The sequence below is a fragment of the Lissotriton helveticus genome, chromosome 11, assembly GCF_964261635.1.
Source record: "Lissotriton helveticus chromosome 11, aLisHel1.1, whole genome shotgun sequence".
Lineage (NCBI taxonomy): Eukaryota > Metazoa > Chordata > Amphibia > Caudata > Salamandridae > Lissotriton > Lissotriton helveticus.
Genome location: NC_136072.1, coordinates 535,968,784 through 535,983,198, shown reverse-complemented (window position 1 = coordinate 535,983,198; position 14,415 = coordinate 535,968,784). Strand labels below are relative to the sequence as shown.

The 14,415-nt window shown below is 45.4% G+C and overlaps 1 protein-coding gene across 2 annotated transcripts in view; it reads right to left on the bottom strand.

The window, feature by feature from the left end:
- Window positions 1-14,415, bottom strand: part of KAT6A (lysine acetyltransferase 6A) — a 1,535,407-nt gene that overhangs the window by 954,852 nt on the left and 566,140 nt on the right. For both annotated transcript variants that reach the window (XM_078666232.1, XM_078666233.1), the window contains exon 7: window positions 2,579-2,889. In XM_078666232.1, the coding sequence (XP_078522358.1) occupies window positions 2,579-2,889 (311 nt within the window). The remainder of the gene's footprint in view (window positions 1-2,578; window positions 2,890-14,415) is intronic.

Here is a 14,415-nt window from a genome sequence, read left to right as displayed (position 1 = left end):
CTATCTATGTCAATCCTTTTTGGAAGCGTTGGGCGATTTCCCCTCCGTCACCCCTGATGGCCATAACCAATTGCGTGTCGTCTGCATATGAGGTTAGGCTCATCCCGTGTGCTTTGATGACATTAGCAAGGTCCGACACATAGATATTAAATAGTGTCGGACTCAGGGATGAGCCTTGAGGTACCCCACATGGCACCGTCAACTTGGCAGATTGGTAAGGTCCAAGAGTGACGACCTGGGTTCTATCGGAGAGAAACGAGGCGAGGAGGTCTCTTGCCGTAAGGCAAATGCCCATCTTTTCGACACGATCGACCAGGATCTTGTGGTCGACCGAGTGGAAAGCGGCTGAGAGATCCAACAGTACCAAAACTGCTGTCCCACCCTGGTCTCTTATTAGTCGCACATCATCGGAGGCTTTAATTAAAGCGGTTTCGGTACCGTGATATTTACGAAATCCGAACTGAGTATCGTCCAGCAGTCTATGTGTCTCAATGTACTGTGATAATTGCATATTCATAGCCTTTTCCACCACCTTGGCTATGAAAGGCAAACTGGCAATTGGCCGGTAGTTTTTTAACTCAGTCTTGTCCTGCCCAGGTTTCTTTAAAAGAGGTTTGAGCAGTGTAGATTTTAAAGACTGAGGATATGTCCGCGAACACAAGATTGAATTACATACTTGCGTCAGAACGGGTATGATTGAATCCATCACCGGTGGGAGAGCCGAAAATGGACAAGGATCCAACATGGATCCCGTTTTAATTGTGGAGACGATATTTAGTATATGGTCTTCAGTTAGTGGTTTGAAACAAGTGAAAAATGCAGTTAAAGGTGTATTTGGGACAAAAGGAATTGTTGTGACGGGCTTGATGGGAGTGGATTTAGATGTGAAGGCTTGGTAGATGTCATCAACTTTAGAAAAGAAAAAGTTAGCCAAAGCATCACACATAACTTGGGATGGGGTGGAGTTAGGTCGGGGATATTGCCTGAGAGGGATTTAGTAATTTCATATAATTTTTTGCTGGAGTTCTTTGCCTGCTCAATTTGATCCGAATAGAAAGATTTTTTTGCCTTTATAATCATGGTTTTGTAAGCAGCCAATGAGTCTTTATAGCGGGTCTTGCTTACTTGGTCATACGTCTTTCTCCATTGTCTTTCACAATGCCTGTTTTGTTGTTTTTGTTGTTTTAATTCATCCGTATACCACGGTGCAGTTGGGATGGACCTGTTCTTGGATATTGACTTAGTAGGGACCAGGAGATTCATGGCGTGGCCCAACCAGTCCTGAAATAGTTGTGTAGCCATAGTCGAGTCGGGCGAGATCAATGGGCGTGTGCTGTCAAGCTGATTTCTTAGGTCTTGCTGATTAATATTATGCCAAGCTTTAAAGGAACCCAGGCCAGAGGGAATGGTAGCCTTGTTCGAGGATTTGTTTATTGCCAGAGTGCATATATGCACTATGTCCTACCACTGAGCACAAATGCCACTTTAGTACACATCACTTTAGAATTCACCTTGTGTTGACAGCTTTGTTTATAAACTTGCGAGTACATATAAATGCATTAATTTATATAAAAATAACAGACTACTCACCATTTTACGTCTGTGTTCCTTGCTATGTGTTTGCAGATAGCAATTATGAAGTGTGCATACCAATACTCAAAGTAATAGTTCCTCTTAAAAGAAACTGTACATACACCCGACAAAACCATTGTTTTTGATTATACAGCCTAAAGGAAACATAGGTTGCAACCATAAAGTTTTCTGGGGTCCAGTCAGCACGAGCGGGGGGGGGGGGGGGGGGGGGTTGGATGAAACGGAGGGTGAGTAGCAAATTGCCAGTACATTGCATGATAGGAAATTGAAGCTGCTGGCTACCTAAAAAAGATACAGTGTATTCTGAGCTCAGTTTATACACGTCACATGACAGCCACCCCACCCAAGCTCAAGTCCTGATCCTGGACTCTGGATTACCTTACTAGATAAAGGAAAAACAAAACTATAGCTCTGGAAGAGTAAGGGCCCAGTTCGATCTAAAAATATTTGCATGTTCATCCTACGTAAAGAATGGACAAAAACTAATTTAGAAGGTATATGGGCACAGACCGTAATTCCAACCTAGCATACAACATATTTGGGGGACTAAATAACCTTAGACCATGTCAAGGAAATGCATAAACAAAAGCAAACTGATGGAACACCTGACAGACTAGAACAGTGGCAGTTAGCAGTTAACATATTCAATGCAAACTGATTTACAGTCAAAATAGGTGAATATTGGTAATTTACCTTTAATGCTAAAGTCTGTATGGATCAGTGAGAACACACTTCCACCTGATATCTGCTGTGAAAAGCAGATGAGATGCTCAGATTCAGCAAAGACCAACTTATCCTTCCATCCTTTTGAGACAGGACAATGGGCATCAATATAATGGGCAATAGAAACACTTGTGTTTTACAGAAGACCGAACCATCAAAAACTAAGCATCATTTGAGGCACACCTTAACCTCAACTGCAAACATTCTATGGAAAATTGTTGAAAAACCCTTCAAGAAAAACACTGCTTTACCCATAGCTCACCTGCCAGCCAGTGAGAGTCTGTGGTCTTCTGCACTCCTTTTTTCCTGATCCTATATTGCTGAGAGTAATCCACCACATCCACTCGGCCTTTCCTCCCATCACGAGAAGGGGTAAAGAATTTGGTGAGGCCATCGATGAGCCCTTTGGTTTTCTTATTAAACTTCAAGGTGCCACAGCCTTGCCTGCTGTACTGAGTAACATTTGGTCGTCCTGGGTGCCCATCTTCCAATGATGACAATGACTGAACTGAAATTTTCCGTTTCCTGCCCCGGCCAGGGCCTGTCCCACTTTTACTGTAGGTTCCTTTAGATCTAAAAGGAAGACAAGCCCAGGATGATGAAGGATCCAGTGAGCACCAACTGATAAGTTAAAAATGGTTTTACACATATATTTAAAGAATGTATATTCAGAAGTGCAAAGTGTAATATGCTATTTATTATCATTGTTGAGTGTGTGGAGAGGCCATGACAAACAAGAGGTAAATTCTCTAGTGGGTCTGTTGAAACTTAGTACGGTTTGGTGAACATTATCTGCGCCATCTTGCCTCTTCCCCTGATGCCACACTTTTTCGTGCGCACCCGCCATTTTAAGATGCCCTGAGCCGAACAAGCCCTTTTGCATGCCGCTGGCCCCTGACATAGCCCTTCGCCCTCCCTAAGCCTGCACGCTGACCAACCCCCTGCTTGCACCTGCCTTGAATCATAAACCCCTCTTCGGCGCTGCTCTGCCTCAGGCCCTCATCCTGTTCCCAGCACAACACCTCCCTTCTTCCCTTTCATGATCCCCGGCCCTTTGATGCAAACCCCCTTTTCCCCGTGTGTCTGTTTGTCTTCCCCGTTCCCAGGCCGACACCCGGCTCTGCCGATACCATTCTTTGCCCCTCCCTGTACAATAGAAAGCTTCCCTCATCAAAGGATCCCCGGGTTGATCAAAGCCCCCACCCCATGAGATCCGATCGAACCCCGCATTCCATGAATTGACGGAACATCCTGCTGCGCGATACTCATCACCTGTTGTGACCAGGATGGGGACCTCTACTGTAAATGTGTGTGGGAACGGGCCCGGAGGGGGGGGGTTCCGGGAATGTCTTTCCGTACATCAAAGCTTTGTCATGAGTATGTAAACTGTAATAAAAACCGCAAAACCCTGTATATAAGGGGCCAGACCTCAGACATAAGTTAGAGCACCTCAGAACGATACCTGCTGTCCGTTTTGCCGTGTTCTCCTCCGGAGAGAATAAAAACCTTGTTTCCTGCCTTCCAGTCTCCAGCGCCTGCCTCTTCATTGATTAAATAACTAGAGGGTCACAGAGGCAATACCGCCGGGCAAATATCGATTGTCCCCGACCCAAACCCTTATTTTAACAGGTCATGATGCCCCTTACCTTCTCCCTTCCAACAGTAATAAATAGCATTTCATATTCTGCACATCTGCAAACATAGTTTATGACAAGGCAGTTTCTTCATGTGCATTTGCTTTGAAATAAAGTTATGTAACTACGGGTTACATTTATGCAGTAAAATCACACGGAGGCGGCCTCCTGACTACTGAGAGAGCTGATTCCCTGTGTTAAGTAATTGTTACCTGTAAGACAATAAACAGTGCATTTCACATGTCAATACTGCTGGACAGTGGTAATAAACTTGGATTTCGCCTTTGCACTGTAGCAATAAATAAGCGAATTTGTGTGCATTAGTACAGGTTTTATTCGGCCATAAGCATTTTCACTGCCATGGGATCAAAATATATATTGTTGCCTAGACTTAGAGGTAAACATTGCCAATGCCTGGACTCTTCAAACTTACAATCAGAAGGGGCACAGAGCAAACCAGTCTCAAAAATTCCATATTCAAGTGGAAAATTGTGCAGTGCCTAAATAAAGCACATAAAAACAATTAAAGCAAACATAAAAAATAAATTAATTACTTACCTGTATCTTCAGTTTTCTACCTTTAGTATCTTTCATCGATTCAAATGCTTGAATAATTCCCAGTCATCAGACTTTAAGTAGGAGAAGACTGTCAAAATGGCCATAGGCACAATAACAGTGTCTGTTTAGGAGCACATCAAAGACATTTGAAAACAAAATGTATTCTCTTCCAGGACCCCACCCGCGATGTCTTGCGATTCCTCTTTAGGACACTGTATTGTTTGAATTTCAATAAATAAAAGTCGCAAAAAAGAAACCTCAAATTTCAGCCAGAGGTGGAAGAGTTGAGCTCTTGCCTTCTTGTTGCAGGCCACCACTGCTGAGATTTCATTTCACAAATGGGAAGGATATAACAATGAGAGATGGTAGATGGCATGTTAATCTATAAGACATACCAACTCTGGAGAACTTGCGTTACAGGTTAAGTAACTAATATATTTTTCCAACATTGGATCATTCAAAGATTCACGTCTAAATGTTTGTATAGCAAGCAGTCCATACATTTTGAATGGTGCAGGACGCATATTAAAATAGATTGCATAGAACTTCTTATCCCAACCATGAGTCGTCTGCTACATTCACATTTAGGGAATAGTACTTGAGGAACATGGGCCAGCTTTTCCACCTGGCTCTGCAGCAAAGATCGTATGAAGGAACTCCAGCATAGCGTGCAGCTGTTGTTGCCATGCTTCTGGTGGAGCGTGCCCCTACTCTACCCTGGAGCAGACTCATTTCTGTGGTATGGCAAAAGGTGATAAAAGAAGAGAGCCAGTGTGCAATATTTTGCTTGGATAACAGGTAACCTATTCCAGATTGATGGCTGAAAAAGACAAACAGCCAGTCTTAAGTATGTAAGCATTCATTTTTTTCTGCGAAGTGCTTTATACACCTGTGGACATCCAGTGAGTGCATCCTTCTGCAGACATGGGTGGTTTATAGAAGTAATATAGAACGATGACCACTTTATTTAAGTGAAAGTCTACTGGAACTGTTGGCATAAACTTCACACTGGTGCGCAGGATTACTTCGTTTTAGGCAAATTGAAGGCAGGATACAGTGAATGCCTGCGACTTTCCAACTCTCCTTGCTGAGGCGAGAGTGAGCAAAAGTGCATATGTGTGCTCTACAGATGGATTCAAAACCAGGCAGCATAAGAGACTTAGTACAATATTTAGCACCCATAGTTCTGAAGGGTGCCCAACTTGAGGGAAAGCCAAGAAAAGTAATTTCATGAATTGTTATACAGCTGTGAGAACAAAGGAATATATGATTATTCAACGATTTCAAGTTCCACGCATGCCTTTACCACGCGAATTTTACTTCGCATGTGTCTTTTGCACGCAGCATTTGACAACGCATGTTTTTACTCCGCAATCATAACGTTACGAAACATCTGACGTCCCATTTACATAATGATACTGATAGGCTACATGCAGTACGAAGGAAAAGATCGATGTTTTAAACAATAATAAACAGATTCCCTTACATTATATTTTTATTTTTTTCATAATGCGCTTAATTAATACCCTAATTTACAAAGTTTTGATTCATATCTTACCCCTGTACGTCTTTCACCATCAGCCCTTTCTTCCACCGACCACGGAAACAAGCGTCAAAACACGTCTATCAAAACTGATAACGGACTTCTATTATGACGTGCTCTTTTACTTCAGCGTTTTGAGGCATTGTAGAGCGTTTTTTTTTACGTTTTTGACATTTTCTTCTTATTTATTTATTAATATCCGCTTGTTTTTTTTTGGGGGGGGGAAACCCCCCCAACCCCCCCTAGCCTCCCCCCAGTCCCCCCCCCAGCCCCCCAGCCCCTTAATCCCCCCTCCCCCCAGCCCCCCAAAGCCAACGCAGATCGTACTTGCGGAACGACGACAGGAAGGAATACCACTCGCGTGGTAAAGACGGTCGTTGAAGGTTTACGCGTGGGAAAGACCTTTGCGTGGTGAGTGACGCGTGGTAAACGTTATGCGTGTTATTTGCTTCGTGGTAAATGATGTTTCCCGAGAACAAAGACCACGAAGATTCTTTCAGTCTTCAAAATCTTGAGATTGCATTTCTCTGAAATGTGTACATCCTTTGCTGTAGAGTGGATATACATGTCACTGGCACCAGCATCACTGGAGGTTCCTTATTGTCACACATTGGACCATAAGGCTGGTCATAAACCCTGGAAGGTCTTTCACCTACAAAAGTCTGGGTATCATAAGACTCGTATGCCCGTGGCTCGACCGCTGCTGGCTCTCTTAACCCGCGCCGCCTGCCTACAGAGCTTTCGGACCATCTAGGAGCTGGTGGGTGTCTATCCTGGTTGGCGTTTTTTGCGGGGACTCTTACGCTACATGAGGGATACTGTGCCTTGTTCCTGCCTGCGACTAGTGATCTCCGGTAATGGGAGCTTGAGGAGAGTTCGCCAGCTGCACAGGTTTCCCGCTCCTCCGCACTGAAGGTATGTCTGATTACTGTAGCCTTTGAGGGGACTGGGGGCACGGAATACGTGCTGCTGACGCCATTTTACGCACAAACAACACTGATGCTCTCTGTCCTGCCCGGAGCCCCAGCGGCCCGGCATTGGCCTTCGACCTCTCTTGGGAGTTCTCATACGCACCATGATTGCGTGTGTAGCGTGATGCAGATGCTTCGCCAGGCATCACATCCCGGGCTTTTGAGACCAGTTTCTGATTAAGTAACAGCTCACTCTCTGACTTTAGAATGGTGGCTACATGAATGACGGCACACCAATGTCATTGTGAGTAGTTTTATTTCTTTTCTACACCCTGTTCTCTCTCATGTCTTGCAAACCAGGAAAAAAGTTCTCTGAACGTTTTTAATCGATTATGCCACTTTTCACTGCCTGACCTTAAAATGGCACCCATATGAAGACATTGGCTTAAAGATCACTGCCTGACCTCAAAATGGCGATTATATGATGACATCGGGACTACGATTTTCTGCCTGACAACGATTCTCTGACTATCTTGAAAATGGGGGGCCTTAAAGGCAGAATGAATACTGTCCCCACTCGATATCTATAGAATAGCGTTCGAGGCCTGCAAATAGTTGCTTTTACATTCCACAAGGTCTCACTAACTCTTAAACCTTTGCACAGTGGCGTGGTTTTGGGGGCTTTCGCCTTTAAACCACTGAAATTATCTGCACGATCTGCACTCTATATAGTGTTTCATGTCCTAAGTGAGCACTACTTACTAGTTTTGCGGCCTAGCTGGGTGGTTGTTGTCGTATGTCCGGACGTCTGGCTTTCCTCTGCCTCCTTGGCTGGATCCAACTTTTGCCTACTTGGTGAGATCTGACTTTTGTTCAGAGACTACACGCTGATAGTAATGGATTCCAATACGTCGATCCTCATCTCTCCCAATCTGACGCCGTCTAGCCGGAATGCTTTCCGAATCGTTTATCCCCCCAATCTTTCTGAAAATGCTGCAAAAAACTTCAAACATAGACTACTTAAATCTAATCCGGAAACCCCTTTTATCTGATCCGGTCTTCTCCTTCGGAAAGGGTGATACCATAAAAAATTAACTCATCTTCTACACCAAACGCCATGCTCAATGGCGGAAATCCATGTTCTCTCTACTCAAGATCTCTGCTACCGTGAAAACTCCACATGGTCTCAGACTGTTGGTTGCGCCCTCCCCGTCCTTCAAGGCTGAAGTCACCATCGCCTTTATGACAAGCATTTACAATGCAATGGTCTTGGCATTGTTAAAGTTAGAGCTATTGGCATTGCTCATGACATTATTTTTATTTGTTTTTAAAACATAAATAAATGGCACTGTCATTTACAATGCCAATAGCAGAGATCCATGTGAAAAACTACAAGTAGTAACATTACACTCGTAAATTAGTTAAGGTTTGTGAATAACCCCCAAGTGTCAAGGTTATTCATCGACTGGCTGATTACACAAATGATAAATCACATGGTTACCAGAGGTGTCCTGACACTGGCAACAAAGAAAAACGCTTTAAAAAAAAAAAAAAAAAAAAAAGCCATTTGCTTGTTACCCGTTTTTAGCCCAACAACTTTTATTTTATAACGAGCTAAAAAAAAAGTGTGCAAAATACTATTGTATGAACACTTTCGTTCAGCATCACATCCTCCCCCAGTACCCCCACCATGCACTTTTCATCATTGGGGTAAGACAGTTCTTTTATTTTATCATCATCTCTATAGCGCACACTGCCACTGTATGGCTTCAAAGCACTGTCCGCAGTGCGGCCTCGTTCCAGCCTTTTCTGGGGTGCCCAGAGCCTGGTTCTGCTAGTGATGAGGTTATGGATACGCTGTTCTGGCCCGAGCCTCTGGTAGGTGGTTATGCCACATTCTCTGAGCTGGTGACGTGGAGGTTAATGATTGGTTCATTTAAACCAGCAGTTTTCGGTTGGACATAGTTGGGTTGTGATTAAAAATCCCCCAATTTCTCGAAGGACCGACAACTCGGGTTGACCCCACGGGCAGAAAGTCCTTCAACGCACTCTTTACCCACCAGTGGAATTCCCCCTACACGTAGCGCTTCCCAGGGCCACCAAGTGCTACATCAGACGTATGATCTGTAGCGCTCTGCAACAATAGCAGAATTACCAATTTGTACTTAAATTGCGTTGTTTCATAAAAACCTCAACACGTTCGGCCTGGTATCACTAGCTAGGCGCGTGAGTAAGCGCTTCAGCACCGCAGACAGGAGGAGCAAGCGCTACATATAAATGCTATAATACAAGGGCACGGGTGACTGCTCCAATAAATGGCAGAAACACCCAGACACACAGATAATGGATCCTGATGAATAATGCAAGCCCTAATCAATGCACGTATCGACATCTGAAATGACCTAAGCTGCGCTCTGGCTGGAGAAGGGCCCTGGACACTTCAGCATTGGGGGAGGGGCACACCGGCGGGGGTCACCTCTGCAGGGCTCGTCTCCGACGATCAATGCACTGACGTCAGAGTCATTGATTATCGGCATTGATAGAGCTCGGACCCAGGAGGCGTTGCGACCAGGCCTGGGTGCAGCACGTGCTGCCCACTCATGGGCACCGGCAGCGCCACAGACAAATGTGTGAGAAAAGGCGTAAATATATTCAGATTTCTGCGGGAAAAGGAGCATAATATGCAGATTTCAAGGTGAACAATCATAGAAATATTGCTTGGGCCAAAGCCAAAAATAACCGGTGAATTAAACAGCACCGCGTCTTTATTTTAAACATTTCTGAGTGTTTAAGAGTGGACAGTCTGCGCTACAGCCTACAGGGCGCAACATCGGAGTATTTATATCACAGGTAAGTTTTTCATCCAATTGCATCGGAAGTCATTACATCGTAGAGGTCATTACAGTATTTAAATCATTTTATCATAATTTTTCATGTTCCCACCTTATTTTTATACAAGTATTTAAAGAAAGACAGAGGGAAAACGTGAAGGCCATAACAGCCTCCGCCTCTCTCGCACTCAGTCTCCTCTTTAGCAGCGCCGCGTGCTCGCGATCCGGCCTGCATTAGCACTGTGGAGACAACACCTAGCCGCGCGCACAACGTTATCCTATGGGGAAACGCTGCGCGCGGCCAGGTCTTGTCTCACTTCGGCGTCTCAGACTGCTGAGACGCCGACAATAGTTCTCTGGCGAGAACGCGCTTTCAGCGCATTATAGCCGAGACCTAAAAACGGAACCATACGGCCGGTTTCCCCTTGTCGGGCCACCGGCGCATACGGTACAAGTGTGGCATGCGCCACCCGAAACCTTAAGTGGGACAGGAGGCTAACTCTGGCGACCCCGTTGTGGAATTCGGAGAGATTGGGTAGCCTGTGGAAAACGAAGGGCTTTGATAAATGGGACCTCATAGGGATCTCAAAGATTAAGGACGTTTGGGGGAAAGATGAGATCCTTCCATTTGACGCTCTACAGGAAAAATATCATCTGAAGGAGAATGAGCGTTACCGATACCTTCAGGTCAGACATTCGATACTAGCAAATATTCCCAGAGGTACCACACCCCCGGAGGCCTCCCCTTTGGAGGACCGGATACTGGATGGCCACCTCCCAGAATAAACGATTTCACTGATATACAAAAAACTAATCAAGCACATGGGGGATCCATTGGCGGCTATTAGGGAGCAGTGGGGCACAGATGGCCTAGTATTAGATGATGAGGATTGGAGAGAAGCAGCCTCCTCCGGGAAAGTAGTAGCCGTCCAAATGAGACTTAGGCTGGCTCAATTGAAGATCCTACACCGATCCTAAACCACGGGGCCCCGGTTGGTGTGGATGGGTCTGGCGAATAGCGGAGAATGTCAGAGAGGGTGCGGGGAGATCGGAACATTTATGCATATATTGTGGTATTGTATTGGTTGGAAAAAGGTGCGGTATATCTGGTTCATCCGCCCCACATTAGAGTTGTGGCAGTTATCATTGGATACTCCGAAATAGTAATTTTGCCAGCCTCAACCCTAAGCGCCTCTGGTCTAGGGTGCAGCGTCCAGAGAAAATGAATGAGCGCTTATTTTTCCAGCGCTCAAGCGATTAACTCCAGGTCACAACCAGTGAGCTATTATAATTAGAGCCTTGTGAGAAAAAACTTGGTAAAAAACATACAAGCGCCCGCCCACAATACCCCTATCTGGCACTACACCGCGGCTGCCTTTCAGTAGTACTAAATATTAGCATCTCTTAATCCCCCCGGTTAATGCCTCCCTTGGTCATGTTGTATTGGTGGTAAAAATGTTACTAAACCAATCTTTATTGGTAATGCAATGCATTGAGAAAAAAGTGTGCATTTTGTTGTGTATATCATTCCATCTCATTACAGATTGTGAAGGAGTAGTTCTCAACCATATAACCAAAAAAGTGACCATATCAGAAACAAATACTACACAAATTGTGTGAGTATGAATTTTTTATGTTTGTTTGTCCTGACGAAAGCTCCATAGACCCGTCCAGGCCCAAGGAGCTGAAACATGTCGACGTATTTTTCTAATTATACTGCTAGATCCAGTAACTTGGTCTAAAAAGGAGTATTATCTACTTTTAATAATCTGTGGTTAATCAACCTATATTAAAAATCCATTGGGTTGTTTACCATTTTTAACTATTTTTTCCTTTTTTTGTACAATTTATTTTCACACTTTTTCATTCATTTTCTCTGGACGCTGCACCCTAGACCAGAGGCGCCCCGGGTTGAGGCTGGCAAAATTACTATTTCGGAGTATACAATGATAACTGCCACAACTCTAATGTGGGGCGGATGAACCAGATATACCGCACCTTTTTCCAACCAATACATAGAGTTTATTGAGGTTACTCTGATTTATTCCTTATACCAATGGTCATAAGGTGTAACTAGTGTCCGTTTCTCTAGTGATTAACTTACTACTTCCTGTGGGGAATGAAACGGAGATTTAGATCCCTTATCCTTCTTTTTGATTAACTACTATATTGTGGTATTGCCATGAAATACAGGACTATTGGGTTAAAATCCACGATAAGACCCGAGAGGTTATGGGAGCGGAATTGGCGCTGGAGACTCGAAGGTGTGTCCTGAATGTTTGGGAACCCACGGACCTGAACTCATTTGGGAAGCTGTGGGTGACCCCGGCGTGCATGATTGCTAAACGTAACATTGCTCAGTTGTGGGGAGCCAGTCAGGTGCCCCAGATTGGGAAGTGGATGGAGGATTTGGACTGGTGCATGTTTAGGGAAAGGTCTGTATATGTTGCCAGGGGCTGCCCCGGGAAATGGGGGAAGGTCTGGGGTGCTTGGAATGGATTCAGAGGGGATATCAGCACACCTCCAGATGTCAGAGAAGTGGCAGTAGCGTCAAATGTTTTTCTGTAACATCATTTTGAAATACGGAAATGTATATTCGATCAATGTGAAAGTAATGTACGTCACCTGATGTCTCTTATTTGCTTTTTAGAATATGTCAATAAAAAGATTTATAAAAAAATATAAAAAACGGAACCATACTTATACAAGCTTCTGATCGCAATCTAGTGATTTTTGATAATGTTTTCCCCACCATCGAGAATGCAGTGGCTAACTCCACTCCCGACCTTCTCGGTGGGGAGGACTCCCAAATAGCCCCCCAGTCTCCGCTCAGTCTATCACCTACCCCCCCCCCCCCTCTTGCTGAACATAGCTCTGCGGCTAGCACAACGCTTAGTAATCACCCCCCCCCCCCAGGCCTGTTTTGAATGAGGCACAAATTCTTTTTCACACCCCTCCCCTCCTCTCTGTGAACCGAGCTCCTCTCCAAAGGGACCACCGGCAGCTATCTTAACGCAAAATATTCATTCCACATCCATACCTGGCCGGATGGAGTCGCAACAGTACAGTCCTTGCTCCAGCCCTCCTGCCACCCCCCACCCCCACCTCACCGTTAGATATTTCTAACTCATCATGTTCCTCTGGTCACAACACCGCCCTGCCTAGCCCCAAGATCCCTGCCCATAGTCCTAACCGCAAGTCAGACCACCTCCACCCAGCCTCTACGGGTCCTCTTCCTACGGACCCCTCCTTCTCCATCCTTTCCAGTCCTCCCTGCCCTCCCTGTTCCTAGTCTCACAACTCCGCCTTGCCTAGCCCCAAGATCCCTTCCCAGGGCTCGAAAAATCTGAAAAATTGTACTAGTCCTGCAGATCTAGTACTTTAAAAAATACTCCTCGACCTAACAGTAACCTACTTGACTTCAGTCTCTGAAAGCGGAGCAAATGTGACAAGATAAGATTTAAAGGCATCTTTATTGCTCATTTGCTTTGTGAGCAATAAAAATGCCTTTAAATCTCGTTATCTGGTCACATTTGCTCCATTTTCTAAGACGGAGGACAAAAGTTAGTATGTTTTCCTACTCGCCAGAAAGGGCGAGTAGGACCTAAAAATAGCTCGACCTCATAAAATGTACCTCGCAAATGCGAGCGGATTTGTCGAGCCCTGCTTCCCACAGTCCTAACCGCAAGTCAGACGACCTCCACCCAGCCTCTCTGGGTCCTCTTCTTACGGACCCCTCCTCCTCCCCTATCCTTTCCAGTCCTGCCTGTTCCTAGGCTCACAACTCCGCCTTGCCTAGCCCCAAGATCCCATCCCACAGTCCTAACCGCAAGTCAGACCACCTCCACCCAGCCTCTATGGGTCCTCTTCCTACTGGGTCCTCTTCCTACGGACCCCTCCTCCTCCCCAATCTTTTCCAGTCCTGCCTGCCCGCAGCTCCATTCCCCTGTACCCCCTCCGTCTAGACTCATTCTCTTCACACCTGATAGTCTTTCCCCCGAACCCACTAGCTCTGCTCCACCGCAGGGCACGTCAAAAATTCCCTCCCATCCTCTTTCTCTCACCTCGCTGGAAGCTCAACTGAATGAGATCACACTCTGCCTCCAACAACTTAAGGCAGAGGTACGCAGCATTCTGCTTATCACTAAGGAGCTGTCAACAAATCCTAGATTTAGTCACCCCATTACACACAAGCAACAACGCCGCCCGCCCACAACTAAGGGGTCCACCCTGCTGCCCTCTCCTGAATATTCACAGCGGTCTCCATCCCACCTCACCCACTCACACAACTGAGCCTCTGCCCCGCACCCTAATGACCCCTCTCGCCAGTACAGATGTAGAGCCTCACTGTATGATATGGATATTCAGTCTCTCCTGCCCTCTTACGGCATGGGTCACCCCTCCTTAGCATCAAGCGGACAACAAATTGTGCCCATCCTCTCAGTTCCCTTTAGGGAAACTAGGCCTAACGCAAGATCTTTAAATGAGAACAACCTCTTGAGAATCACCACCACCCTACCTACACTAACAGACACCAACATAAATCTCAAATGCATGCTCCTTAACTGCAGGTCGACAGTTAAACATGCAGCGGACATTGCCGATCTCCTCCTTGACAAGGA